Genomic DNA, 21785 nt, shown 5'->3' with positions numbered 1-21785 from the left:
GGGAGAGGAATCGAAGCAGAACGGGAAAATCACATCCACCTGCAGGTTGCTGTCAGGTCTTCCCACAACGGAAAAGCAACCCACCATGAGCTGGACTTGACCTCAGAGCGACTGCATTGGTGAGCAGCTCCTGAGTCATTTTGCCTCGCTAGCATGCTAACAACTCTGCCACAGCCGCCCCCATAACAATTTAAAGACTGCGACACATCCAGTTTATTGCAGGACTATACATTTAATATTTACAGACAGATATTTTCCTTTGTAGTCATGTCATTATCTGCATGGAGTTTTACCTTAAAGTTTTGAGACTGTAAACATGTATAATCTATGTTGATTAGATTGAACAACCCGAATAAACGGATAAAAATAAACAGGACATTACGTATTTTTATATCTTACTTAGGAATTTGATGACTCTGCTCATGGCGTCCCCAGGTTGACGACATTATGGATTAGCAAGCGTTTGACTTCATATAAATCAATAACTTTTCACATTAACTACCAAGTATGTGAATAAATGAAATATTGATGATTATCATTATTGGGAGTTTTGATAGTACTCATATATTCTAGGAAACCTTTCCCTCATCCATATTTGTATATCTAATACATCAACTCCTAATTCTGTCGAAAAAAATTAAAGATCAGTTTACAATTTTGTAATGAAGAATTACTTAGTTGTATTTTGTTACAAAAGATTAGTCATTCGTTTTCACTTTTTTTATAGCCAAATTATTCATTTAAATCGGCAGCCATCATGTAAAAAAACTACTTAGTCCACAATTAAAAACTTCTTAACACTCTCAGTGAAGTATACCGTGTAGTGAAGTTGAACTCTGTTTAAAGAAAATTTCAGAAGATGGTGAATTCAAAATCTGTAGCCTTCATAACGGTTTGCATGATATATAGGCGATATATAGGCAAGTACATATAGCCCTATTTTGCTGCAGGACATCATTAAGTATTGGATGGTAACTTTGTTGTAGTAAGTCAACAACTGCGTCCCGCAGGCACCTGCCATTATGTGACTGTCCCTATTGTACCAGTACAGTGCCAACGTATAGTTCACCAACATACAGTTCACCAACGTACAGTTCACCAACGTACAGTTCAAAATAAACAAAACTTAGAAGTGGTCACTGATTAAAAGTTTGGCCCACAAAGGCAATGCAATTAAAAATCCACTCATGTGCGGTAAAAATGACTTTTTATTATCTTAGAATTGGTAGCAAAGCTACCAAAGAGCTCACCAGTATGAGGTACATGAATGTAAAACTTGAGCTGAATGCGTGAAGAACTGAAATCGTGAATTTGGTAATTTATGGTAATTAATATGCTCACAGAGCATCAGTGATGGAACATCCCCCTTACCTCATTGTGCTTTATAACTTCAGTAAAAGGTCAGTACATACAATACTTTTTAAGATATCAACTCTAACATTTTGCTTTACAGTGATTCTAATACACAATACACAAGGTCTGGAATTCAGTAATTTTGGGTGTTTACTATGCACACACCCAATCAACGATGGAATATCACCCTCGTGCTATTGTGCTCTACATGTGTACAAACCATGAGCTAAATATCCATGCAGTATTTGTAGAGAAACTACCCCTAACGCTTTGTTTAATATTGATTCTTATAAACAATGAACTGTCAGGTATTTGATAATTTTCGGTACTTAATATGCGCACATTCTATCAACGGAGGAATATCTACCTCGTGCTATTCTGCTCTACATGTGTGAAAACCTTGAGCTTAACACCTGCACTACTTTTTGAGATACCACCCCTAACACTTTGTTTAACCTGCTTTATTATGGGAAGCTGACGCTCACGGTACAACAAAAGGCATGCCTGTACTTTATACAGCTGAGCTAAAAATTGCCGCGAGTCTTTTTGCCAAATATGAATGAGACTATGTTGTAAATAAAACACTGTGTTCATAAAACACAGAGGATTCTTGAGTTTCTCGTGTGCAGGTAAAAAAAATCGTGAAACCATTGATTCAAGTTTCCATCTGCACAAGGTTAAACCAAAATCAGGTGTTTACTTCACTAAAAGACAAAAGGTGTACATACGACACAGTACGTGGTGCGAACACATACAACAAAGATACCAAGGTACAGTGAAATATTTTATTGAGTTTTTTATTCATTTCACATAGACCGACTGTCAGTCCAGAAAGCAAAATTGTCCAGTCATAATACTGTTGCACTTATAATTTGTTGACTGGAAGTCGCACACATCTGACACGTACGTTCAGTCTTCCATCCACTGGCTCCAGTGAAGGTACATCATAGGATATAATGTCAAATGCCTCTTCTTGTCAGGCCAAGGTGCTGGCATGGAGGTTCCTAAGGCAGTTCTTTACCAAGCAAATATCCCCATCCAAGAAGTAAAATGATTATACAATAGCAGGGTCTAAATATGAATAACTAAATAGTACAGTTTTAATTTCTGTCTGTTTTTAAAATTTAAAATTTAAATTAACATTAAAAAATGTTATGTATTTAGATAACACTGGTATTATTAATCAAACTTCATTTTTTGTACACTTTTGAACAATAAAATTATTTCCCAATTTATTTCCCTTTCATATTTGTTTATATACAGGTATGCATACTTTATGTATTAGTTATCAACATAGAGAGAATTTACATGTGTGAATCATTTAGGTGTATTTTGTAAATTGGTTAGAATGAATATTACACATAAAGCATAACTGAGACAAGTCAACTTTTACACAGATTAAAAGTTTTCATCCATACTTAACAAGAACCAAAAGCTAACCGAATAAACCAGTTAAGATATGCTGACATTTTAATCAGTTAAAAATATAAACATAAATTCATCTGAATATTAGACAACATTTTTGTATTCATTTACTTCCTTCACTTGCTCTAACCATAAAAGAATCTTCAACAAGGTAAAGGAACACAAAACACCACATGTTCTGCCAAGTAAGCTTGCAAGTGTTCAGTGACACTGCCAAATTCCTCACAGCTGAGATGCCAGGCCAGACTGAAACAAAAAACAACACCAAAACAATTTAAGTTCCTGGAAACAGTGATGCTAAGATCAATGTGAATGTTTTAATACTTTTTCACTTTGTCTGTAAATCAATGTCGTGGTACAAATTGGTAGTCTCTATCTATCTCACGTCTATACAGAACCTTTACCCGCCCCTCGTTAAAAACAATAAATGGCTAAAAAGGCATGAGTGTGATTCAAATTCTTTACAGAAAAAAAAAATGGAATCCAGCATTTCATTTTAATGGTCGAAGGTTAACCATTAGGCGAGGGTCCAGGGGTCCCCCAGACCCTGAAACCTCCACAACTCTTGATAGCCGTTGATGAAATCTCAGCCATTTTGTTGCATCAAGAGAAGGGGTCTGAAGGGTATAGAGTGGTGAAAGTTTTAAAAGGTTACCCCAGCACATTGGACTGGGGTCCAAGGTCTGGTAAGGCACAGGAGGCTTGACAGCCTTTCATTACCATGGACGTATTCTTGAGAAGACATTCAAAGTCGGGGCACCGTGCTTTAAACACATGAGGTTAAAAAAGTAAAGAGACATAATGGCAACATGGTTAAAAAAAGGATTCAAAATGGGGAGCCGGGTGTAGGATGGCACTTTAAAAGTCTATCCAAGCAAATTAGCCAAAGCTCTGTGACCCTAAATTGTTATTAGACAAGTTATCAACCCTTCCAAATTAATTGGTTGACGTATTACTGAATAAATCTGACCTACAGCATAAGCTGGATTTAGTAAGATGTGTATTATAAATCACCAATACCTTTTGTGGATTGCTACTTCAGCAATAACCCACAGATGACGCAGTCAGAAGATGCAGGCCTTTTAAACATGATTAAATTCATGACATCTTTGTACATGAAGGCTCCAGGTAATGTTAATGATAAAAGTTCCAGGAAAATAAGGCGCTGCCACCCATTTTGCTTTCAGACACGGATTCAGCAAATTACAGCGCTGTGGCCTCTCTGTTCTTTGACTTGCTTAAAAATATGAACTTACCAACTTTCCAGCCATGTGCAAACGTAACAAATCCCTATTTCAAAGACTACTGAAATCTTCTGGGCAACAGTAGAAAATCAACAATAGCTTAAATACTGGCAAATGTGGGACTCAAATTGAGGTGTTGGAAGTTGGACATCCTAATATATGAGTTTGAGTCTCGCATGAGCCAGTACTGCCATCTGGTCTCAGTTTCTCAGTGTACTGGTTAGCGCCGCAGTTCACATTTGAAGATTCATTTATCAATATAGAAAGACCAGACTGCTAGTGACAGGAGCAGCCTAATTGGCCGAATGTGACCTAATTGCTGCCTGATCAGTTGCAGTGAGAGTGACACTTCAACTGACTACGGCAGACAAGGTGAAATATACAAGTGAGAGGCTCCTGAGACATTGCGTCACTTTGTCACGCTGAGAACAGAGGCCCTGACGGTCTATTTAAGCCAGGTACACACCGTTGATTGGTTGTACTTGTCCAACTCTTCTTGTAGCATGCGTCCATATTCCTGGTCAGCCTGGCTGAAGTTGTTGACAGCTCTCTTCTGTAGAAAGGGTTGAGCATTCCTCAAGTGGCCTGCCATGTTCTCCACCAGTCTCCTCCTCTCAGCTGGCTTCAACACCTTTACATAACAGCACGTAGCTATTTAATGGCTTAACTAACAATGCACTTGAGGTTATACAAATCTTTTTCTTTTTGCCAGTGGACATTTACAAATGTCAGTGAGCTGTGTACATTTATATGCAAATGCGCTTAACAAAGCATTGCAATAGCTTTGTAAAGCATGTGCCCATGTGCCAGCACAATCATTTGTACAAATGGGCATTTCAAGAGCAATGCCTCGCGACCATTTAGTTTTCTGAACTGATCTGAATAACGGTGCCAGGCACATGTAGTCCAGGTTTCCATAGTAACATATGCTAACTAGTACACCTACAAAGGCAAGCTAAACAAGAACATCGTGCAGTACATAGTTTGAGGTCACTCAAAGTTTTCAGCTTCTACATCAGTAAAAATGTCATCCCACACAGCTTTGTTAGTACATTCAAGACACACAGCCCTAATCCTGCTGCATGATTCCTCCACACTGTGAAACTATCAATAACCTTACTCCACTCTGTGAAACTACCAATGACCTTACTCCACACTGTGAAACTATCAATAACCTTACTCCACTCTGTGAAACTACCAATAACCTTACCCCACACTGTGAGACTCTCAATAACCTTACTCCACACTGTGAAACTATCAATAACCTTACTCCACACTGTGAAACTATCAATCATCTTACTCCACATTGTGAAACTATCAATCACCTTACTCCACACTGTGAAACTATCAATAACCTTACTCCACCATGTGAAGCTATCAATAACCTTACTCCGCACCATGACACTATCAATAACCTTACTCCACTATGTGAAACTATCTATAACCTTACTTCACACTTTGAAACTATCAATAACCTTACTCCACACTATGAAACTATCAATATTCTTACTCCACTCAGTGAAACTATCAATAACCACATTCCACACTGTGAGACTATAAACAAAATTACCCCTCACTGTCAGACTATCAATAACCTTACTCCACACTGTGCACTGTGAGACTGTTAATAATCTTACACCGCAGGCGGAGACTATCAATAAACCTATCCCACACTGTAAAACTATCAATAACATTACTTCTCAATGTAAAACTATCTCTAAATTTACTCCACACTGTGAGACTATCAATAACCTTACTCCACACTGTGTGGCTATCAATAACCTTACTCCACACTGTGAAACTAACAATAACCTTACTTAGCAGGATGATACTATCAATAACCTTACTCCACTCTGTGAAACTATCAATAACCTTACTCCACACTGTGAGACTATCAATAACCTTACTCTACATTGTGAAGCTATCAATAACCTTACTCCACCATGTGAAGCTATCAATAACCTTACTCCGCACCATGACACTATCAATAACCTTACTCCACTATGTGAAACTATCTATAACCTTACTTCACACTTTGAAACTATCAATAACCTTACTCCACACTATGAAACTATCAATATTCTTACTCCACTCAGTGAAACTATCAATAACCACATTCCACACTGTGAGACTATAAACAAAATTACCCCTCACTGTCAGACTATCAATAACCTTACTCCACACTGTGCACTGTGAGACTGTTAATAATCTTACACCGCAGGCGGAGACTATCAATAAACCTATCCCACACTGTAAAACTATCAATAACATTACTCCTCAATGTAAAACTATCTCTAAATTTACTCCACACTATGAGACTATCAATAACCTTACTCCACACTGTGTGACTATCAATAACCTTACTCCACACTGTGAAACTAACAATAACCTTACTCCACACTGTGAGACTATCAATAACCTTACTCTACATTGTGAAGCTATCAATAACCTTACTCCACCATGTGAAGCTATCAATAACCTTACTCCGCACCATGATACTATCAATAACCTTACTCCACTCTGTGAAACTATCTATAACCTTACTCCACACTGTGAGACTATCAATAAACTTACTCCTCAATGCAACACTATCAATAACCTTACTGCACACTGTCAGACTATCAACAGCCTTACTCCACCCTGTGAAACTATCAATAATCTTACACCACACTGTGAGACTATCAATAACCCTTCCTCTACACTGTGAGACTATTAATATCAAAAATTTACAGCATAGAGGGTGACAATTGGCAAAAGGTGACACGTAACCAGTGAAGTACAGTTTCTTAACAATTTAACTCAGTTAAGCTTTTCGACCAGTTGTTCATGTGAATGCCTAAATAGCAGCAAATTACATACCCCTTAGCACCATGGCTTAAGCAGGACTAAGACAAAAAAAAAATGCACTGATGTTAATTGCAATTTATTATGTAAATATTTATTATGTCACTGGTACAGAACTTTTAATAACCTTAACTATACTCTATCCTGTGAGAATGTCACTTACTTACCTTCCTCCAGAAGATTCCCACTTGGCTGAAGTTGTCCTCATCCTTGGTGTTATATCGACACACATTTCCAGTAATTGTAAACTGGCTCTCGCAGTGTCTGGTCTCGTCCAGGGGACCGCTGAAACTGTTCGGATAATAGTTAGGGGCGCCAGCTGCAAGATAAAAAATGTCACAACCATGATGACATGCTGGATTCAAAACACTTACTGATGACTGGGACAAAAGATCTCACTGGTATGAGACTATGAAACTGGATAGGAGCTTTCAGCTGGGGACTGTGTCATTAAAACTCTGCCTATGATCCATACATGTTTCAATATTTTGTCATTTATTATTATGAAACTACAAGCTTCCAAAGATTGCAAAATCAAGCCAAAGCTGTACATGACTATAGGCAACCATACTGTTAGTCTATTATTTGATCTACATGTTTATGAAAATCTAGAATTCATGTATACATGCGATTACACCACTGATTTTGGACAAGCAAAAAGCACACACGCCCTCTTGTAGCTGACAGATGGCAGCAGACAAGGAGAGCAAAGTCAATATGGAATTGTATTTATGAAGTACAAAATATTACCTCCTGGCACCAAAGAGCTCAGGGTCCAACTGTTCAACCATCTGGCAGCACATATGTGTTTGTATTTATAATCTATTTAGTAAACAATTACTAGCTCATAAAGAAGAAAAACACTGTTTTAGGGTATTTTTTTTTCTTTTAACATCATTATTTTTATTTATCTCACTGATGTCCTACATTGCAATCAAGAATCTTTTACTGACAGGGACCAGCATTTTTGTGGCAGGAAACCTGACTAAGCCTGGGGGAATTAACAATTTTATTTGACTTTTGCCGATGAAACCACTAAATTCCAATATAAAATAATTTTGAATAGAGCAGAACTTTAACTAATGATCGAACTTACTCTGGTTATCATCCACACACTGAGGCCCATCCCTCTGGTAGTTTCTCACTTTGGTATTAAAGGGGCAGTTCACAGGAATCTGTAAATAATTGCTGCCGAGCCTGTGTCTGTGAGTGTCAGAGTACGAGAACAGCCGGCCCTTTAACACGCCACAAACAGATGGCCAATAACAAAAAAAACAGGCACAGGAAGTGTCTTCACTCAACATGTTTCCTATTTAAATGGTCAGAGATCTATAATCTATTCCCAAACAGCTGATTACACTCTCTCCACAAGATAATATACAATTTATTAGAAAACAACTATAAATAGTTCAAGTTATGCCTTGATCAATCATTTTATCTGATTTTCATTTAATGCCTCAACCCATGAATTTTTCACTCCATGATGTGGGCCAGTTTTATCAGTGGAGAAACCTAGAGTACGCAGAGAAAACCATCAATCACGTTCAACTCTTGAACGTGTGACGTATGGTATATTGATGGAATGCATGTAGTCTCCAGCAAACTTCATTTAGGACAATATACACATAAGATCGTAAATAACACAGTCAACAAGTTCTGAACATTACAGCCATACACCAAGATGGATGCTGCAATTTTTATTTATTTATTTATTTGATTGGTGTTTTATGCCGTACTCAAGAATACTTGTACGACGGCGGCCAGCATTATGATGGATGGAAACCAGGCAGAGCCTTGGGGAAACCGACGACCATCCGCAGGTTGCTGACAGATCTTCCCACGTACGGCCGGAGAGCAAACCAGCATGAGCTGGACTTGAACTCACAGCGAGCGCATTGGTGAGCGACTCCTGGGTCATTACAATGCGCTAGTGCGCTAACCAACTGAGCCACGGAGGCACACAAGAATGTAAGTACACCTCTACCGCATAACCATGCTTTGGTTAGGAAATGAATTTGCCTACCATGCTATAAGTGGCACTTATATCTATTTAATTTATTTGATTGGAGTTAAACACCAATATTTCACTTATACACTGGTGGCCAGCACACGTGGCTGGAGGAAATCGGGCAGTGCCCAGGGGAAACACATGACCATGACATGCGCACTTTGCAGACAGATCTTCCCACGTATGGCCCGAGGAGGAAGCCAGCATTAGCTGTACGAACTCGCAGTGACCGCCTAGGCAAGAGCCTTCTGGGTCATTGCGCCGCACTGGTATGCTAATCACCTCGTCCAAGGAGGGAATGTGGCACTTATACATGTAACAGCTTTCAGGGAGTTACATCAGTAAATTCTGATGAGCACTGCTGACAGCCAATGACACGACACAGAACGAGACCCAGCGTTAGGTTTACCTGTAGCATCTTGTCAGGGCTGGGCTCGATGCCTGGAATCATGTGGGCAGGGGAGAAGGCGATCTGTTCCACCTCAGAAAAGTAATTCTTTGGATTCCGGTTAAGCACCATCCTTCCAACAGGTATCAGTGGATACTCACCCTGGGGCCACACCTGTTCAACAGGGATATGGCTTAAACATTCAATCTAGCAGATATCCTTTGGTACAAAAACACAAGTAGTGTCATTTCAAACAATTATACTATTATTCACTAAACATTACAACATCTTGTTATGTCACCATCAGGAGTAATAAAGAGACAACAACGACAGACAACATACATAGCACTTTCTTCTTTGGGATTTGCCAGCGACATGAGAACATTACAGTACAAAGAAAACTACCACATTTAAAGCGGTGGAAAACTGTCCTCCAACAAGGAGGCACATTACATGCACTCTAAGGATTCCTTTGTTGTCATGACCACTGAAACTGCCTTTTTGATACGAAAGTTATCAATGAAACTGCAGGATTTTGGAATACTTTTGATTATTTCAACAGTCTATTCAGGCATGCCGATTCAATCCGTGATATCTCATTCCATGTTAATGAATTGTACAGACTCTTGTAATACCTTGGTCAGGTCAAATGGGTTCCAGCGGAACCTCTCGGCCTCCTCATACGTCATGACCTGTATGTACAGGCTCCAGGAGGGGAAGTTACCCGTGCTGATGGCGTTATACAGGTCTCGCGTGGCATAGTCTGGTTCATTCCCCTCCATAGCCGCTGCCTCAGGTCCCATCAAACACTTAATGCCTTGATCAGTCTGTAAAAGCAGTCGGGTTTACTGTCTTCATTTTGCCGTTACATATATTTGTTTGGCTTGTGATATATATGCAATAGCGTTCATGTTTTAACTGATGTCAATAAACAACAACTTCTAAATCTCACACTATTTTGACGGGGAAGGTCCGTCAGTAACCTGGGGATGGTTGTGGGTTTTTTCCTGGGCTCTCCTTGGTTTCTTCCCATGGTAATGCTGACAGCATAAGACACCAAACAAACAAATATATAAATAAATCATACCAGTATGCATGCATGATAATGAGTTGGCTTACAGCTGCTTGAGATATAGCCTCCAAATTCATCTTTAAAGTATACAATCACCGTCTAAGCACCTTGAAGTGGAATTTACAGTAGACAGGCTGTCCATCTTGGTTGACCAGTTTAAATGTGTGACTGCCATAGCCGTTCATATGTCTGAAGCCGTCAGGCGTTCCGCGATCCGAGAAGAGGAAGGACACCTGGTGGCTGGTTTCTGGTCGTAACGTGATGAAGTCCCAGAACATATCAGGATCCTAGCCAGACAAATAGCATATGTTGGTAAGAGACACAGGGGACTTATAAAGTGTTACACTGGTTCCTAGAAACCTTTTCGGTGGCCAAATTGTTACAGGGTCTCCAAGACGAGAGACCAAGGATCAAACCCAGGTTGAGTCATACCTAAATGGTACTTGTCCCTGCCTTGTTTGGCACTCAGCACTGAAAGGTTGGGGCAAGGAAACAGGACTGGTTGGCCCGGTGTCAGTATAATCCGTCTGATTGGGGTGTCACGTCTGGTGTTTTCAGGATGACACTTCAATGGTCGCCGCAACTGAACACAATATACTAATTCAGGAATTTGGTAATTTAAGGCATTTAGTACGAACATCCCATATCAACGATGGAATATCCCCTTCGTGTTATTGGGCTCTACATATGTGCTAACCTTGAGCTCAATACATGCTGTCTATTTATGTTCAATTTTGATTCTAATACACAACATACTAAATCAGGAATTTGGTAATTTAAGGCATTTAATATGAACATACCATATCAATGATGGAATATCCCCTTTGTGTTATTGTGCCCTACATGTGTGCTAAGCCTGAGCTCAATACATGCAGTACTTTTACAGAAACCACCCTTAGCACTTTGTTTAACATTGATTTTAATACACAATACACTATGTCAGGAATTCAGTAATTTATGGTATTTAATGTGTACACACCAAATCAACGATGGAATATCCCCCTCATGCTATAGTCAGGTTTAGATGACAATTTAGAAAGTGGATTAAGTAACAGTGTCATCGTTAATAGGGGTTACACTTTCAGAATATAGCACAGATTCTAGTACTGAAAATTGGCTGAGACCACTGTGGGTTTTGAACCAGCATCCTCAGAGTCGGGAACCAAATCATGTTATAGTGTTCCACATATGAGCAAACCCAGAGCTTTTAAGTTTTAAGATACCACCCCTGACATTTTATTTAATAATGATTCTAATACACCTCAGTATGTGGATGATCTGGATATCCTTATACCTGACTGTTCATTGCAATGAGTCGTCTTTTAGTGATGTTACACTAAATGTACTTCGGAATGGTAACTCTAAATGAAGTCAATTTCTGCAAAGAAACTAGTTGTGTGTATAAAATTGGTGTCCCCCACTGTTAAGCACATACCTTCAGGTTAGTTACTGGATTTCTCTTCTGAGTATGGATAAAGCTGGGAAACTGAAACAAATGAGGTGAAACATGTGACATGTTTCGAGGCTTTGTTAAATTGAAGATCACACAAAAAAAAGCAAGACCAAGTACTTGCAAATGCATATGCTGTAAAATGTATGTTTTATGTACCTGTACTTGGGACATTTTCAAAGTTGGTTAAATTCTTATCTATCTAATTTCAATATAGTTAATGCGGTCGCTGTGAGTTTAAGCCCAGCTCATGCTGGCTTCCTCTCCGGCCGTATGTGGGAAAGTCTGCAGCAACCTGCGGATGGTTGTGGGTTTCCCCCCGGCTTTGCCCGGTTTCCTCCCACCATAATGCTGGCCGCCGTCGTATAAGTGAAATATTCTTGAGTATGGCGTAAAACACCAATCAAATAAATAAATAAATAAATAAATAAATAAAGAAATAAATAAATCAATATAGTTAATGTTAATGGCATATCTCTTATTCATATAGTTTTCTAGAGCTGAGGAAAGTCAGACTTATTATGTCATCATTGCCTAAGTTTCTTTCCTTTATATATCTGAAATACGTCTGAATCTGTTTTACAGTCACTCAAGCTCTTTTGGAGATCTCAGGAGTGTATGTTTTGTGTACATACCCATCATATACAAGGCAGTGTGTAGTAAAACAATTTGTGATGTGGCCATTGTCTAATTTATTTGACACTGCACTTCCTTGGGTCCTCATGCAGTAAAAAACCAAGCAGGTATGAAGATAACTGAATACACTGTGCTGGAGAAAAATCGAAAGACAGGCGTACATACAGACATTCCTTCCTGTTTAGTTAGATGTTTATATACATGTAGATGTTCACCACAGACCTTCTCAGAAACAAGTTTATCCCTCCCTTGTTCCTTATGATGTAGCTTTACTTAAGTCAGATCAGAGTCCCTCCCACCCACCAATGTTAAAGATATGTACATGTCCATGCCATTTGTTCTAATTCCCTTCATCTGCAAATGTGTAGGTGGGGCCTTTGTGGCTGAGGTGTTTATTGTGCCAGCACGGTGCAATGACCCAGGAGCCTCTCACCAATGCGGTCACTGTGAGTTCAAGTCCACTTCACGCAGGTTTCCTCTGAGGCCAAATGCGGGAAGGTTTGCAAAGCAACCTGCGGATGGTTGTGGGTTTCGAAAAGCACCAATCAAATAAATGAATGAAAAACAAATGTGCAGAAAGAGGAACTGGGGTTTGAGTGATTTTAACAGCACATTATTAAGATAGAATTCATTCTACTGGCCAACCGAAAACTTCCACCGCCATTAATGATGCCGTCATACAAAAAGTAGGCTTTTTTACACAAAAATCAAGGTACATGTACTGTGCATAAGTCAGGACTGTCTCCTACAGTACACAACTGTCTTCTTGTTTTCTCACATCCGTCTATTGGTAAATGCACATGTAGTGGTGAAAAAGATGCTAAAGGAGCTGACCAGACAAACTTGAATCATTACTACACTGCATATCTCCTGGACAAGGGACAAACATATATGTCTTACATGGATACATGTAGCTGAAGACAAGGCAATAAGTATGTCTTAGAACGTAAGCACCAATTATCACAAGTGATCTTGGTCTTACCAGCATAGGGTCTCGAATAAAGAAGATAGGCGTGTTGTTTCCCACCAAGTCCCAGTTACCGTCCTCTGTGTACATTTTGATAGCAAATCCCCTGGGGTCCCGAGCTGTGTCAGCTGAGCCACGCTCCCCACCTTTAAACATACCAGCTCAAGATACACTAACCTAGTCTCTAGCATTACATCACGCAATCAGCACTGTGATTGGGTTAAATCTCGTTATACTTCATGACTGCACAAGACCTCATGAATAATAATGATCCAAGTACTTGTTATTCCCTTCACAGCAGATTATTAGCCTAGATGAGAGAGACAAGGTTATAGTATATAGACTCATAACTTTTCTGTAACTTCCAGTACAACCATGATCTAGTTTCACATTAAACTTTTGCAGCTGGGCTGTAGATCAATAAGGGATTATGCTTATCTGAGGGGAAATACGGTGTAGATCAACCAGGGATTTGTGTAACTGACAGGAGCAAAGGTGTAGATTAACCAGAAATTATGCTTAGCTGAGAGGACATACGGGGTTGATCAACCAGGGATTTTGTGTAACTGACAGGAGCAAAGGTGTAGATCAACCAGGGATTATGCTTATTTGAGAGGAAATATGGTGTAGATCAACCAGGGATTTCGTGTAACTGACAGAAGCTACGGTGCAGATCAGCCAGGGATTACATATACAGTGTATCTGATGAGACTAAAGTGTAGATCAACTGGGGATTATGCATATCTGACAAGGCTGAGCTGTACATCAACTGGGGATTACACATATCTGATGAGGCTGAGCTGTAAATCAACTGGGGATTACGCATATGTGGGGATACTAATGTTGTAACCTATGCACCTTATGCAGACTCTTTTCCTGCAACTTACAAACTTTGCCAGATCTGATGTGTCGGCTGATACTCAGCCAGTAGACTCAATACTTATCAGAATAATATCATGTGAAACTTTCCATGACTTTAAGTCTACACCATTGAAATTTACTATTTCCAGTGGCTTACCCTGAAAATATAGAAATGCGACTGAATTAGCCCCAAATGTACATGTAAGAACCCATTTCACCTCAGTATGAACACGCATACCACACATGAAGACAGCACATATCTGAAATGGTCTCTTGTGTATTTAAGGTCATAACATTTGTATCCCTCTGGAACTCATATCACCAAATAAGAAGACCTTCACTCATTCAAAAAGTGTGCTTGTTTCCAAAATGCAGACTGTACAGCAGTAGATTACACATACATGTACCGCAAAGAAATCAAAGCCGACATGCACACTGAACTGTAACTTTTCAGCACTGGTTTACACTGAACTGTGAACCTTTCCAGCACTGGTTCACACTGAACTGTGAACTATTGCTGAAGCGGGGCCTGAACTGGTAAATTCAAAGGCACCAACATGGTTCTATTCTATTCTGCTAAAGGATCCATCTACAGATTTTGTTTCTGTGTTTGACACAGAGACATAAATCAACCTCCATTCTAAATCTATACACCCTTTTATACCTGTGTTAATACCATATACTGAACACTGCTGAGGCAGGTATTTCCTGAGAGGTTACAATTTGGGCTACACAAGAAAAATAAAGAAAAGTTGATATGATTAGCACTTATAATTTTTGTCGCACAACTGATGGTATACCCTCTTCATTATGCCTTCAAAAGCAGCTACAGTTAAACATTACTCCCTCAAAATAAAGTCAGCAGTCATCCATGAATTTCAACTGACACTCTGTCAGTTTCCACTTTTTAACTGCATTTCAGACTTTGGCGACCACCCAAGTCACATAAACTTACCAACAGTTGAAAAGCGAACAGCAAGGGGAGTCTTTTTGCCCACATATTCAAATGGCTTGGCTTTGCAGTACTTTGTGATATCATGAGTGATCTCAAGGTAGCCGAAAGCTCCTGAAACAATACATAAATTACATGAGGTAACATTAACATGTCCACGATGTAAATGTAACACACTCCAAATTCTGGGTATTTTTTGAAACAAAAAAGCATTCTAAATACAAGCACTAATGTTTATCACAAAATCTGCAAGTATAGGACCAAAAAGTTCATTCTATGAAATATTAAATAAGATCAAAAAAAAAACAAATTTACAAAAAAAATACAAAACAAAGCAAACAGACAAGATAAAAAATTCATACATCAAGCCACCAGCCACCTTGTGATGGCACAGGGCACATTCACTGCAGGCATCTGCAAGCTTCTCTATGTGTACAAGACAGACAACAGGGGAGCTATACTTTTGCAGCTAATTTTGAGATTATTCCGTGCCCGAGTGTGGCATGGGACTGCAATAACACAATGCAGGATACTCTAAAGTAACATACATGGCCTAAGAAAGCCGCGGACTGAGAATATATTGAAAAAATCTCATCAAAAACACCCTTTGATTATGAGGACTTGATCGCAGTTGCTTCTAAAAGAAAAGACCAAAAGACGAGCCCTATATCTCCCCCAAAAAGCCAAACGAAAATGTCCAAAAGAAGATGAAAACAAACAAAGACTATCCATGTTTTCAATCCCCGCACGCAGAATTTGTTTAGCTTCTTGGCTGTGACACAAACTGTAGGGAGCCGCTAGCCTTTGCCCAACAATGGCCACGAGGCTACAGGGCAACAATCCAGCTCAGTTCACACCTCTCAAATGCCCAATACAATTCAGCATGCCGTGACTTGAAGCCTGTAATGGGCTAATTAAGACCAAATTTAAACTGGTATTTCTATATTGTAACCAGTCCCTGTTTCCATTCAATATAATTGAAGAGTTGTCATTTTTTGCCAGTGACACCTTTTTAAAACATAAAAGATTAGCTCAGTGTTGAGTGATAGACTGATCTCATCACTCAATTCACAATCTGCTGGCTTGACTGCATAGACTCTCGTATCACAGCTGGTATTGCTCTAAAAATTTCAGTCTGTGGACTGCGAAACGGTGCCATATTCTCCACAAATACTACCTTAATTCCATGGCTGTCCAATTCGTGTTAGACAAACCAGGCGGGATCGAGTTTGCGTCATCCACTGTGGCCGGTATGTGAGTGAAAATCGGTCATCAACCAGTCGCTATGCTGTACAAGCTTTTCCAGGATATAATACAACTCTGGTAGTCTATCTTTCAAAATATTTGTTGTAAAACTTACATGATTTTCAGGGTGCTAATTAAGAGGTGTACACATGGGGGGTAATTACAGATTAAGTCATACGATGTCTTCTGGAAAGCACACAGTGGCTAGGCCTAATGCATGGATTCCTTTGCAGGGCTTTTCAATACATACTGGGAGCCTCCATGGCTGAGTTGGTTAGCGCGCTAGCACAGCGTAATGTCCCAGGAGTCTCAAGTCCAGCTCATGCTGGCTTCCTCTCCAGCTGTACGTGGGAAGGTCTGTCAACAACCTGCGGATGGTTGTGGGTTTCCCCAGGGCTGTGTCTGGTTTCCACCCACCATAATGCTGGCCGCCGTCATATAAGTGAAATATTCTTGAGTACGGCGTAAACCACCAATCAAATAAATAAATAAACCAATACATACTGTAAATGACCTAAAAATTCGTCCATGCCTAAGTGGCTCATTTTTTCCTGATTATCAAATATTTAGGTAATTTGGGTAATCTCAGCAGACCTTACTGGCACGACATCACCCGGCCAGGGTTCCGCAGTCGACATGATAGACAGAGGGTCAAACTACCATACCTTCTCAATAATTACTCTCGCTAATTGAGACACACTGAATGTAAGCGGGTAGATCACAGAACTCTCCCAGGAAGCTCTCACAGCGGGTGATATCAGCGTGCCAGCTGGCCCAGTTGGAAAAAGGTGTATCTGGGCCTATAAAGCCAGCCTTTTCTGACAGCTTATACAAGGCAAGTCATTGTCATTCTTCAGTATAAGGGTTTTTCAGTTTAAAAAGAAAATAAAGACAAAACTATTGATACCTGAACATCAAACTAGTGATGAAAATATACCTTTGCTATTTCTGTTCCCAAAACACTTGCCACTCCGTTTTCCGGGTTATGTTCCACACAGTATTCTATCCAAAATTTAATGCCGATGGTTGTGTGACATTCGGCATAATATCCGTATGTGTGGGGCCCATATATTTTATTTGATTGGTGTTTTACACCGTACTCGAGATTATTTCACTTATATGAAGGTAGCCAGCATTATGGTAGGAGAAAACTGGCTAGAGTCCGGGGGTAAACCCATAACCATGTGCAGGTTGCTGACAGACCTTCCCACAGACTTGAACTCACAGCGACGACATTGGTGAGGGGCTCCTGGGTCAGTACGCTGTGCTATATCGCTAACAGACTGAGGGTTGCCCTTTGATCATTGAACTAATAAAGCTGCCTTACACATGTGGACAAAACACACGAAAAAAAAAATACCTGATCCTTTAGCATGAACCACACGCTCTGGAATCCTTTCCCGATTGAAGTGAGCCATTTCATCTGTAAAGACAAAATCCTGCAGCAGCAGAGGCCCCCGTGGTCCTACAGTCAGTGAGGCCAGTTTATCTCCAACTGGAGCCCCAGTGCCTGTTGTCATTGAAGGAGCATTCTGAAAAACAAATTTTTGTTGAAACAGTATTCTCAAAACCTTTATCCGCATACCCGAATAATGTCACATTTACAAAGGCATGTACATGTAGATTTATGGGAGGAAGATATATACATGCATGTATATATAGTAGTACTACGGTTTATAAGATTTAATTGCACCTCATTACTCTTTTTCTTATAAAATACACTGTAAACTTAACATTCCTTAACTGAAATTAACCAACAATATATATATGTCATTAACTGTCCCATGCTACCTATCAAATTCTAGGTTTTGACCTAGTTATGGGAGAAGCCATTGATGATTGTGTTCTTGCTGATGACCCTGAACTATCTCATGGTTCACGTAAATCAAATATTTCATTACTGGTCACATGAACACCTAATTTTCAGCAAAGTACAATATTTTCTTTTTATTTTAAATAAAAAATGTTGATGAAATCATTGAGTTGTCTTTCCTTCAATGAATTAACTGAATGTAGTCTAGGCCAATGAAATGGGCCAGTTGTTCAGAAGTATATTAAAGTTAAGCCAGACTTAATATCAGTCTTATCCTAAAACAAAATAAATGGCTTTAATCTGGACTAAAATTAATGCCAGGCTTAAGTTCTAATACACTTTTGAACAAATGGGCCCTGGAGACAGATATTTACGTTAATGCATATGATTCTAGCCAAACACACTTTAAGTTAGAAGTCTACCAAAAGTCAGTTTCCAATCACCCTATTTCAAGACAAAGTAGGGGAGCTAAGCCCCCGCTAAAATAATGTTTTTTTCTATTGTGCAAATGGCTTCAGCTGAACAGTTTGAATAAAAATGCTTAATAAATGAGGAAAAAGTGCAGTTTATCCAAGATTTATCACAATTTTTTTCACCAGAAAGCGCCTTAATGGCATTTCCAGCGATATAAATGCCAAGAACTTCTGAGCCTAAGTGGACCCTGAACCCTCTACTGATCGGCTGGGATAATAAATTCTCTAACGTTCCGCCGCTCCTGACACTGGATGAAGCGAATTGCTTCGAGCTGTCAGCAGTAAAAATTTACAAAGTCAGTCATTTGAGAGCATCTCAATTCATCCCTCTGTGGGTTCCATCTGTTAAATTAGGCTTCCCCTGTGTGGGAAGACCTGCGAGCACATGGCATTACAGGTGATTAGGCGGTTATGTCAAATAGAAACAAGGCTTTCGTTCCCCCGAGATGGAGACCCTGGCAGTGCAAGACATGGATTTAGTGTATATAGTGACCGGAACCTACAAAACGATGACGCAGAAATGCTCAGAAAGGTTCATTTCGTCAATGACATTATGAATATACTACGTTAATGCTTGTTATAATGTATTTCCGAAGCTTTCTGGCAGAAAGCAAGTTTTTCAGCTTCCAACGCCGTTGATTTCATCCCAGGAGTGGGTGAAGCTGACATGCTATTACATTATACATTTGTACATTGTTAACTCAGGTATCAGCGTCACTCGTGAAGCTACCCTAGGACAGTGTAATCATTCGATACGCACAAAGGTCTGCACATTATGTACAGAGTCGTTATCGGACACTACAATGTACATGTACATGTAGGCCTACTGTGAGTGTCGCAGGCTAAAATGTAGGACAGCTGGTGATTTAGATGGAACAAATGAACAGTCAGCTGCAAAGTTTCTCGGACTAATTTAAACGCCTGTTGTACTACTTGCATGTTACCTGTTGCGATTTCTTGAAGTCATTTAACTGGTCAGCAGCACGGTCTCTTGACTTAGACATCTTTTAAACTTGCTCACACAGGATACTAACTTGCAGGTTATTGACACAGTACTTGCATACGATGAGCGAACTAGAACTACAGGTAGACCTTTGGATGGCCTGACGAGGCTACCAGCGACGTCTATGTTAATAGGCCCTTTTCTGTGAACGACCCCGTGTCACTATCTGAGCAACAACTACATTTTCTTAGCCGCTGTTTCGACACAAATTAAACGGCAAAAATCACATATTAATTATTACACCCAAAGTTTAGGGTTGTCTTTTTGCACTACATGTAAATGCACAAGTACCGATCACGTATCCAAATATATACAATTTCTTAACTTCTAAGATATAGTACCTTTAATGTGTAGCTTAACTGGCATATTTACTATATAATTCTTCATCCTCTCCGGCTGTTGGGGAAAAGGTCTGTCAACAACCTGCAGATGGGTGTGGGTTTCCCCCGGGCTCTGCTGGCCGTTGTTGTGTAAGTGAAATATTCTTGAGGACGGCGTAAAACACCAATAAAATAAATAAATATAATTTTTCAATTCATGGCCAAGCAAAAGTAAGGCGATTACAGTATCCAGGCAGAATATTAATTAGAAGTAGGCTAAATGCTTATGTATGGGTTTTATTTTAAAAAAAATTCCAGGACGTAAAGTGAGAACGATGACCGAGCTTATCCAATGTGTGCATTAATTACATACTATATAGGCATAGGCCTACTATGCCCTGCGTACGTGGGAAGGTCTTCCAGCAAGCTGTGGATAGTCGTGGGTTTCCCCTGGCTGTTCCCGCTTTCCTCCCACCATGATGTTTGCCGCCGTCGTATAAGTGAGTGAGTGAGTGCTTGGGGTTTAACGTCGTACTCAACAATTTTTCAGTCAAATGACAACGAAGGAATCATTAGGGTGCATGTACGTGTAATGTGCCTCCTTGTTGCAGGACGGATTTCCACCGCTCTTTTATTTAGTGCTGCTTCACTGAGACGACTTACCGAAGGCAAGTAAGCTGCCCCGCCCGAGCCATTATACTGATACGGGTCAACCAGTCGTTGCACTATCCCCTTCATGCTGAACGCCAAGCGAGGAAGTTACAACTTCCTCTTTCAAAGTCTTAGGTGTGACTCGATCAAGGATTGATCCTCGATCTACCGGTCCCGAAGCGGGCGCTCTACCAACTGTGCTATCCGGGCCGGTCCCGTCGTATAAGTGATATATTCTTGAGTACGGCGTAAAGCACCAATCAAATAAATAAATAAATGAATACTGTGTCTCGTTGTGGCGTGACGAGCCCATGCCGTCAGTGTGCCGCCACCACTGAAGTATGAAGCTTCGTTTACTGGCGAGCGGTAGATTTAGCGGTTTCGGTAGCGATAGCGTCCGCGGCCGCAGCGGCGGCTTTGGTAGCGGCAGCGTTTTTTTTTTCCGCAGGGGTGAGTGTTTACTGAAACGCGGTACGAGCGGTTTTCATTTCCATCATGGTCCCCGTACAGCCAACTCTCGCTGATCGTGATCAAGATATCATTATCATCGGATTAGGCATACTGCTGCTGAAACGAAAAAAGAGGAGAAGATTTCGACGATGGAACGTCCACCCCATATTACAGAGTCGCAACACACACGGGGTTTTCCATACACTGGTTAAAGAACTTGGGCAGTTCGAAGAAAAGTTCATTGAGTTTCACAGGATGTCAAGGGAGCAGTTTGCCCAAGTGTTCCATCTAGTTGAAGAAGGAATATCAAAGATGCATCATTCCCGCACCTATGTCATACAAGCAAGAGAACGACTGAGTCTAACTATTAGGTGAGAATTTCTCGTTTTTTATTGTCATGTGCTAATACAAACCAGCCAGTCCAGAACTTAATGTTTGACACAATACTTAATTTTGACGTTGAAAGGACAACAGGAAAAACAAAACACACTCCCATCTCCGGCGAGTGTTGAAATTAAGTTGAGTTCAAAGTGCATACCAAACTCCTGGGTATGATAGTGAAAGGATATCAACAAGAAAATACAGATTGATCAAAGGTTCATAGAACATTTTGGCTATAGAACATAAACT

At 40.0% G+C, this 21785-nt stretch overlaps 1 protein-coding gene across 2 annotated transcripts; it reads right to left on the bottom strand.

Moving 5' to 3' along the window:
* Positions 1-2805: 2805 nt before the first annotated feature.
* On the bottom strand, positions 2806-19824 carry LOC135467592 (catalase-like). Of its 2 annotated transcripts, XM_064745764.1 has the most exons (12): positions 19676-19824; positions 17806-17977; positions 15204-15314; positions 13403-13533; positions 11770-11820; positions 10442-10621; positions 9898-10089; positions 9284-9436; positions 7963-8101; positions 7034-7185; positions 4489-4653; positions 2806-3024 (listed from the first exon to the last, which is right to left on the bottom strand). In XM_064745764.1, the coding sequence occupies exons 1-12, from the start codon at positions 19733-19735 to the stop codon at positions 3001-3003; spliced, it is 1530 nt and encodes a 509-aa protein (XP_064601834.1). In that variant the 5' UTR covers positions 19736-19824; the 3' UTR covers positions 2806-3000. The 2 variants fall into 2 exon arrangements, with proteins under 2 accessions (XP_064601834.1, XP_064602677.1); XM_064746607.1 differs by lacking the exon at positions 13403-13533 and having other exon boundaries at positions 19676-19816.
* Between the last annotated feature and the right edge of the window lie 1961 nt (positions 19825-21785).

Source organism: Liolophura sinensis, chromosome 1, assembly GCF_032854445.1.
Source record: "Liolophura sinensis isolate JHLJ2023 chromosome 1, CUHK_Ljap_v2, whole genome shotgun sequence".
In the NCBI taxonomy this organism is placed as follows: Eukaryota; Metazoa; Mollusca; class Polyplacophora; order Chitonida; family Chitonidae; genus Liolophura; species Liolophura sinensis.
Note: the sequence above shows the minus strand (reverse complement) of the source record. Positions and strands in the feature narration are given on the sequence as shown.

Excerpts from the sequence above, each read along its gene's own strand:
- LOC135467592 (XM_064745764.1), bottom strand. The coding sequence starts at position 19,735 with ATGTCTAAGTCAAGAGACCGTGCTGCTGACCAGTTAAATGACTTCAAG. Across the intron at positions 17,978-19,675 it reads ACTTCAAGAAATCGCAACAG|AATGCTCCTTCAATGACAAC; the intron begins GTAACATGCAAG and ends TTTGTTTTTCAG. Across the intron at positions 13,534-15,203 it reads TGTTCGCTTTTCAACTGTTG|GTGGGGAGCGTGGCTCAGCT; the intron begins GTAAGTTTATGT and ends GTATGTTTAAAG.